General features: G+C 47.8%; 1 protein-coding gene across 1 annotated transcript; it reads right to left on the bottom strand.

The window, feature by feature from the left end:
* Nucleotides 1–2,718: 2,718 nt before the first annotated feature.
* LOC107123927 (magnesium transporter NIPA2-like) lies at nt 2,719–7,825 on the bottom strand. The gene is made up of 3 exons (XM_015427280.1): nt 7,687–7,825; nt 6,979–7,215; nt 2,719–3,462 (listed from the first exon to the last, which is right to left on the bottom strand). Exons 1-3 carry the CDS (start codon nt 7,823–7,825, stop codon nt 2,825–2,827), a joined length of 1,014 nt encoding a protein of 337 aa, XP_015282766.1. The 3' UTR covers nt 2,719–2,824.
* Between the last annotated feature and the right edge of the window lie 1,084 nt (nt 7,826–8,909).

Raw genomic sequence — 8,909 nt, 5'->3', positions numbered from 1 at the left:
AGAGTGTTGGACTGGATAGGCCATTGGCCTGATCCAACATGGTTTCTGTTATGTGCTGCTTGGGACCAGCACTGCTGTAAATCCATGCAGGTCCCTCAACCATGGGAATAAACTTTCCTGGGGCTGGAAATGGCTTGGGAGAGGGGAAGGATTTTGTGGTCTTCCTGCAGATTGAGACTCCATAGTTTCTAAGAATTCTGTACCAAAACACTCAATATCCTGGAAGGACAATGTGGTGGACCCAGAAAAGAAATCTTGGGCATACCCTGAATTCTAAAAGGCAGTTTTGGAATGCTTGCCAGGATAACAGGGAGGTAGTAGAGGTGGCTCAAGTGGTTAAGACGCTGAACTGCAGGCTGTGGAAGGTCAGTAGTTCAGCAGTTCAAGACCCGGGTGCTGCAAGACGGGGTGAGCTCCTGTCTCTAGTTCCAGCTCCTGCCAACTTAGTTCGAAAGCAAGAAATTGCAAGTAGATAAATAGGTACCACTTTGGTGGGAAGGTAACAGCGTTCCGTGCGCCTCGGTGTTTGGTCATGCCGGCCACATGACCACGGAAACGTCTTCGGACAGCGCTGGCTCTTCGGCTTGGAAACGGAGATGAGCACCGCAACCCTAGAGTCGGATTCGACTGGCTTTCGAGCAAGGATAACAGGGAGGTAGTAGAGGAGAGCCACAGGAATCCTGCAGCTAATGAGGATGGGAAAGGAGCTTTTAAAAGTTTATGGAAAATAGAGGAGGTAAGTGCTGCTGCTATCAGTCTTTATAGGCTCAGGCAGTAATAGGATTTCCTGAGAATCTCCCTCTGCTGTGAATGCATCTTTGTTCCTATCGCTGCACATTTATAGTGGTGTAAGGCAACAAGTGAGGGGACATGGTGGCTTAGAGGTTAAGAGACGCTGAGCTGCAGACCAGAAGATCTGTAGCTCGGCAGTTCGAGACCCTAATGCCGCATGACAGAGTGAGCTCCTGTCTCTGGCCCCAGCTCCTGCCAACCTAGCAGTTCGAAAGCAAAAAATTGCAAGTAAACAAATAGGTACCACTTTGGTGGGAAGGTAACAGCGTTCCGTGCGCCTTGGCGTTTAGTCATACTGGCCACATAACCACGGAAATGTCTTTGGACAGTGCTGGCTCTTCGGCTTGGAAACGGAGATGAGCACCACCCCCTAGAGTCGGGTTCGACTAGCTTTCAAGCAAGGGAAACCTTTACCTTTACGGCAACAAGTGTCCATCCAGGCTAGTTTTTAATATGAGGCATGGTGTGTCACTAAAAGAAAAAAGGCAAGCAGCTGCAAGTGACTCTGGCTAAATGTTGTGCTGTTCTACAGACATGACTGGGGGGGGGTGTAGAAGAGACTGGGATTCAAAGAAGTGATCTCATTTTTCCACCAGGAGAAATTCTGGAGGCAAAAAAGCCACAGTATGTGGAGATTGGCAAATACCACAGGACAGGTCTTGGGCCTGAAGCAACAAATGACTCATAACCATTGAGCCAAACTGGTACTTAATAGGTAGCAAAAGACACAAATGACTTTGAACTAAAATGCTACGAACTCAGGTTTTTGGTTTTTTAAAAAGCCATATATATTACGTCTGCAACAAGTGTTACCACTGTGGGAGCTGCAATGCTGCACAAAAGTAACACATTCATTTTAAATCATTTGTAAACTGTTAACACTTCAAAATGTTTAAAGTTAATGTTTAAGGCCGTCCACAATGCATTGGCTTTACATTCCGAAAGTGGTAGGACACGGTTATTGCCAAGATTAGACACACGTACCCAGAGCGATAGCTACGTTCTCATAAGGCTCGTGGGCTTAAACATGCTTATATGAATGCAAGTCGCACTGATTTTGATGAAGCAGCCATGTGGTGTTTTTCAAAAGCACATGTACACAAAGGGTCTGAGATCATTCCTCTGCCCTGGCTTAGCACCGAAATTTATCAGTGGTCCACTGTGTGGCAGGACCAAGCCGCCTGCTGTTTTTCCTCTCCCTGAGTCTTCACCCCTTTTCCCTAAAATGACCAAGAGGAGAAATGCAAAGAGAATCCCTCCTATCTCCTGTATGTTCCTTTCACTGCCCACATGCAAGCTCCCCCTGGTCATATGAGCCTTATCTCATCTGTCTAAGATGCTGAAATGGCCCAGGAATCAGAGCCAAGAGTGAAAGGAAGACGAACCCTCTTCCTCATTCATTCCTGCCTCTGGCTGGGAACCCTCTCAAAGATGCTTTAGGTACGCCCAAAGGCTTGTGTGCACCTTATAAGAGTGTTGGCCTTCCCCCCCCCCACCTTTGGAGCACTACACACTCCCCATCATCAAACACTTCTGAACTATAGGCAGTTTCAAAAGCTGTTTTCACTGTGCAGGAGGGTTGACTGCAAGGATTCCTCAGAAACCCACTCAGGGACAGAGGAAAAGCCGCAGGAGGGTTGACTGCAAGGATTCCTCAGGGACAGAGGAAAAGTTGCATAGTTCTTTGGCGTCCGATCTGCCTGACTTCTTCCAATTCCCTCCAGGCTACTGATGGAAGCCCGGAGAGAAGGGAGACAACTGACAATACTGAAGCCAGGTGAGATGAGAGCTGTGAGCCTGCGCTCGAACTAACTGTTATCGTTGGGTTCAAGCAGGTTACCAGTTAAATAGTCTTCTCAAGTACTTCAGGGTAACCCATGATTGGGTTCAAGCAGGTTACCAGTTAAATAGTACTGCAGGGTAACCCATGACGGATTCAAGTGGTCTGCTCAAAAGCAGCAGCAGCAGCAGTCAAGTTCTTTGGAAGAGCACCAAGGCTGGTTTGCTGTCGGAGCCAACAGTCCATGAGTTTTCAGAAACTCTGGTCTCCCTCCACCTCTGCTTTCTCTCCCCCCTCTCTGAGCCTGTCCTCTGATTCCAAAAGGGGCTGGTGAAGGCAGGACGAGTTCTTGTCCCCCTTTCTCCAAGAAGCTGCCTGCACGTCTGTTCGGTCGCGCCTCAGGAACAGAGGCAGCAGGTCTGCCGTGAAGGGGACGTCTCTAAAAGCGTGCAGAAGGAAGATGCCAAACACGATGGTGAGGAAGCCGCTGATGGTGCCGATGATGTTCATCAGAACCATGTGCTGCCACTCCTTGAAGAGGATGGCCGAACAGGTCATAACGGCGGTGGTGAAGAGAACGTAGTAGATGGGAGTCACCACAGAGGTGTTGAAGATGTCCAAGGCCTTGTTCAGGTAGTTGATCTGGATACTGATGCAGATCACGAGGCACACCAAGAGGATCCAGCCCAACGGTTCTTTCCAAACAGGCTTCCCAGCGAAGAGCTCTTTAATGGCAATGCCCAAGCCTTTGACGGATGAAACTGAGAGCGAACCGATGGCGGAGCAGACCAGAACGTACACTAAGATGTTGCTCTGTCCATAACGAGGCCCGGCCACGAAGATGAGAAGAACAGAGCTCACCAGCACGCACACGGCAAACACAATGAATCCTGGGAAGAGGGAGAAATCGTTAAGGACATTTGGCATCATAAGCACAGTTCACTGGCTTGGTGTTGCCTGGTGTGGTAACGCCGGCTTCCCTGGGTTAGGAATTTACTCAGAAGGCCGAAATCCCAAAGCCACCAAACCTCAGTGAGACTTCCCCAGTCCAGGCTTATTCTTTCACTCAAAGTGAATCAAAATCTTTTCCTGCGGCCCTCAAAAGGAGGGCTTGCCAAAGCAGCTCGACTTTATACCAACATATGAACACATGAAGCTGCCTTAGACTGAATCAGATCCTTGGTCCATCAAAGTCAGTATTGTCTACTCAGATCAGCAGTGGCTCTCCTGGGGCTCAGGCTGAGGTCTTTCACATCACCCCCTACCTGATCCTTTTAACTGGAGATGCTGGGGATTGAACCTGGGACCTTCTGCATTGCCAAACAGATGCTCTGCCAGTAAGCCACAGCCCCTCTTCAAATACCTTGTAAAAGCTCTTAATCTATATATATATAAAAGAAAGTCCCCTCACTGTAAAATCAACACCCAAGCCAAACCCCTGGATCTAGAAACATGGAATTCGGGGAGAGCGTTCCTACCATGACGTAGATGCTCTGTAAGAAGGGATTTTTTTAGAAATTCAACCCCTAAGGGGGTCAAAAGGGGTAAAATGTGCTCCCCCGTTGCTTCCTATGTGGCTGCCAGGCTGCTGCCTCCTTGCACCCCCAACCCTCTGATTGGTCAGCTGCAGAGCTCAGTGTTCTGAGGTAAAAAAAACAAAACCAGTTACAGGAGACTGCAGAGAGCTAATGACAGTTGAAGAAATCAGGAGTGGCCAACCACCTGTGAGGTGCAATAATGCTGCTGGCCCAGCCTCCCCGTGACTTCAAACACCTCCCCACACCTGACAGGCGGTTGGAGGGTGCTTGAAGCCATCAGGGAGCAAGCCCAGCCTCCACAATGGCTTGCAATACCCCCCCCCCCCCTACACTAGACAGGCAGCTGCCTGTCAAGTGTAGGAGAGGGGGTGGGATGCTTACAGCCATCAGGGAGGCTTACTCAGCAGAATCGCCTTAGCACTGCTGCTGGCCCAGTCTCACCAATGCCTTTAAACACACTCCCCCACCATAACACCAGACAGGTGGGTGTCTGTCAGGTGTAGGAGCAGGGCCAGGGTACTTTAATCCATCAGGGAGGCTGCCCAAGCAGAAACACCTTAGCAATGCTGCTGGGCCAGCCTCCCCAGTGGCTTTAGACACACTCCCACACACCCCTCCTCCACCTGACACGCGGTTGTCTGTCAGGTGCAGGAGCAGGGGGAGAGCACTGAAATCCATTGGGGAGGCTACCTAAGCAGCATCTCCTTAGCAATCCTGCTGGCCCTGCATCCCTGATGCCTTCAGACATGCTACTCCTGCCACACCTGACAGACAACTGCCTGTCAAGGGTTGAAAGGGGTGCAGAGTCCTTAAAGCCATAGGGGAGGCTTGCTTAGGATTTCCTTAGTGCTGCTGCTGGCCAAGCCTCCCTCATGCCTTTAAACACAATCCCCCCACACACACCAAACAGTCGGGTGTTTGTCAGGTGTAGGGCCAGGGTACTTTAATCAGGGAGGCCACCCCAGCAGGATCACCTTAGCGATGCTGCTGACCCATCTTAGCCACACTCCCACCCACTATAGAAATTTACCCCAAATTTGTAGAAAAGTGGTTTCCTGTATTAGGTTTGGTGTAGTGGTCCTTTGTGACAGAATAAACTGGCTTCTGTATGTGCTTCTACTGAGATTGGGTCCCACTGTAGCCTATTGGTTTTGAAAAAGAATTATTCGAAACGTGGCAGCTTGCATCCGGACTACACATCTCTTCTATGGTTTATGGATTTCAAGATTATATGGATTTTCCAGGAACTGTATGAGTCCACTCTATGGTGAACTATGTATTCAAGTCAAGATGGGCTATGGAATTACAATACAATAGGAGTGAGACACATTGAAATTTTGGTGACTTTATTTTTCTGTATTACTGTTGTTTCTTGTAAGAACACCTTGGCTTTATATAGTTATATGACTGTATTATTGAACTCGGCATTAAATATTATTTTAATACATTTTTGTTTATCTTTAGCCAGTGATTTTCGTGCTTTGTACATTCATATTATAGTAAGTAGGGATGGAGGTTCATCCCAGTTCGTGGGGTCTCACTCGAATCTCGAACCTTCATGAACCTTCCTGTTTACAGAGCCGGTTCATTTCATTAGGTTTATGATGCCACAGAGTGCCCACCCATGGGCTAGAGACAGCAAATTCACAGCAAGTCTCCAGCTTACTCTCCTCTACCTGCCCTCCAAGTTTGGTGAGGATTGGACACCAAAGCAGGTATCTCCAGAAAAGTGCTCTCTGGGGAAATCACACCAGCCACAGGTTCAGGCCCACCCATGGGCTAGAGACAGCAAATTCACAGCAAGTCTCCAGCTTACTCTCCTCTACCTGCCCTCCAAGTTTGGTGAGGATTGGACACCAAAGCAGGTATCTCCAGAAAAGTGCTCTCTGGGGAAATCACACCAGCCACAGGTTCAGGAGTGTGTTGATTCGAACAGAACAGACCCCCTGTAAGCTAGAGGCATCAAACTCACAGTGGACTTCCTCAGGATGCTGCTCTACAAGAGCAGGGGGGAGGGATGGCAAGTTGGAAAACCAACTTGATGAGCAGATACAGCAAGGGCAGCTGGTGCCCGGAGGAGCAGAAGTCAAGGATCTTAGGGTCCAAAGTTCAAAAAGGGGGGGGGAGGTCTGGCATGGGAGGGAGGTGGCAAATTGGAAAACCAAGTCAATGGGCAAGTACAGCACGAGCAGCTGGTGATGCCAAGTCCACCCCCCCCCCATTGCTTTGACAATTAATTGATTGGCGCCTGCGTGTCTGGCTCACAAACTGCTGCCACAAACCTAACCAACCTCTGTGAAAAATATGGTGGTGCGATCTCATGAACCAAGGCCTCATGAACCAGCCATGTCCATGACGAAATTAGGTTTGTGGCAAGGTTTGTGCCCATCACTAATAGTAAGTCATAGAGTCAGCATTGCTGTCTGATGGCCATCTAGCCTGTGCTTAAAAACTTTCAAGTTTGCAGGTTCAAGGAGCTGTAGGTCTGCAGTGGGAAAAACAGTGAAAATCTCCCCCCCTGCAAAATAATATTTTCTATGGGACCCAACCCTCTGATCAAAATTCGTACTTTCTTCCTTCAGCTATCACTGCCAGTAATTTTTCACCATGCAGTGTGCTTTGGGATCCTCTCTTACTTAATTGCTGTGCTACAAGAACTCAAATAAATGTCATCAATGGGGGACAGTGGGTAAGGGGAGAAACAAAATGTGCTCCAAAGAATTCTCCACTTGCAGGTTACCAGTTCTGGATGAACAAGAAACTTTCTCTTGAGTGGAATCAGGGAATGACATTTGACTGCTGTACCGTTCTTCCCCAACAAACTATTTTCCTCGTTCAAATAACGAGTTCATATATGTGTTTTGGTACCTGGATCTTTCAGTTTCTCTGCCATTGACTCCAGACTGGAGACCTCTTCCTCCTGCGGGGCATGGATCACCATGACGGTAGAGCCCAAAATACTGAGAATACAGCCGATCTTGCCATGGACGTTTAGCCGCTCATTCAGGAAGTAGGCAGCTAAAACTGCACTGTAATGAAATATGCAGTGGTTTAAGGAAGGCCGGAAGCTGGCTTGCTTTGGGAAGCCGAAAGCACAAAGAAGTTCTTTCAGCTAGAGGACAAGAAGTGTCTGATCGTGTTATGCTTACTAACACTAACACTTTCCCTATGAAGACAGGTTAAAGCGCTGGGGGCTCTTTAGCTTGGAGAAACGACGACTGAGGGGTGACATGATTGAGGTTTATAAGACTATGCATGGGATCGAGAAGGTTGAGAAAGATATACTTTTCTCCCTTTCTCACAATACAAGAACTCGTGGGCACTCCATGAAATTGCTGAGCAGTCGGGTTAGAACAGATAAAAGGAAGTACTTCTTCACCCAAAGAGTGATTAACACATGGAATTCACTGGCACAGGAGGGGGTGGTGGCTACAAGCATTGACGGCTTCAAGAGGGAATTAGATAAGCATATGGAGCAGAGGTCCATCAGTGGCTATTAGCCACAAGGTACTTGGGATCCCACCCACCCCCCAACCTCCGGAATCTGTCAGCTTCAGTAATAAATTTTGTCATTACCTGCTCGGACAGAGCCCCTGCCACTCAGCCTGAGAAGCCCCTTCTTCTTTAGGATGAAACTCCCTCCAATGAACAGGCTGGAGCCGAGGGCCAGGCCCAGCCCGATGTAGAAGTCATAATGCCCTGATAAGTCCTCCATCCCAGATACCTGAAGTTTCAAGAGAGAGATCAGATTTAAGATCGTTGTTCTAAATTAGAGTAGCAAGAAGGCGTGGTGTGATAACATTTGCAGGCTGCCCCTAAACCCCCTCTGAGCACTCACACACTTGTGTCCTCCTACACACTTTTATCAGGAAGTTGGTCCCACTCACCTGTCACACTGGTGGGATTCCCAAGGCAGAAGGGACTTTTCTATGAAGTGGTCCCATGTCAGAGGGCAAGCGTTCCTTGACTACTCTTCTACAGGGAGGAGATATTTGTCCCATCCTCCACATCCCATAGTGCAATGTTTTGAGCATCACGTCACATGGATGAGTTACTTCTAATGTAATCTCATTCACTGTTAAATGAGTCAAGGTTCCCCATCCACCCTTTTTCAGTGTCTGTTGTGGCTGATTCTAATCTCCAAAGAGACTAGCCTACGCTCCAGTGAATGCTGTACATCACACAGCACCTAAAAAAGAGCCAATGCTACATTCACTTTTAAAATCACTGCCCTGGATAAACGTATGCGCTTAAATCACACATGCAGCCCTACAAGTGTAGAACGTAATAAAGAAAATGCTCAACAGACATACAAAAAAACCCCATGCATACATGGATCGTATATGTGTTCACTGTAATTTATGTACAGGAGTACCTTGACATAGGGATTATTGTGGTGGTTTAATTAATTCAGAGTGAAAGGATGGGTACGGCTTATTGTTGTAATGTCTGGAAATTATTCTTCAGATCCAGTTCAAAGTTTCTGCAGGGCATGCAAAGCTGAATTATTTAGGTTGGATTTTGAACGGTAACCACATGTTTGGGCTGTTTTAATAGTGGTATGGTGATAGCCATGCTTTTAAATATTTTAATGTTCATATTTTATATTTGTTATTTCTTTTATATTGTTTTTACGGTAGTGGTTTTAATGCTGTAAGTTGCCACGAGACCCTTCGGATGAGTGGCGACTAAAAAAATCTAATACATAAATAAATAAAGGCCCCAGTCACACGGGCCGGATAACGCGGGGGGGGGGGGGCGGGGCTATTTGCGCCGCCGGAATTAAAGCTGCCAGAACG

Source organism: Gekko japonicus, unplaced genomic scaffold (assembly GCF_001447785.1).
Source record: "Gekko japonicus isolate JY-2015 unplaced genomic scaffold, Gekko_japonicus_V1.1 scaffold1498, whole genome shotgun sequence".
Classification (NCBI taxonomy): Eukaryota; Metazoa; Chordata; class Lepidosauria; order Squamata; family Gekkonidae; genus Gekko; species Gekko japonicus.
The sequence above is the reverse complement of the archived record's forward strand: the minus strand, read 5'-3'. Positions and strand labels throughout refer to the sequence as shown.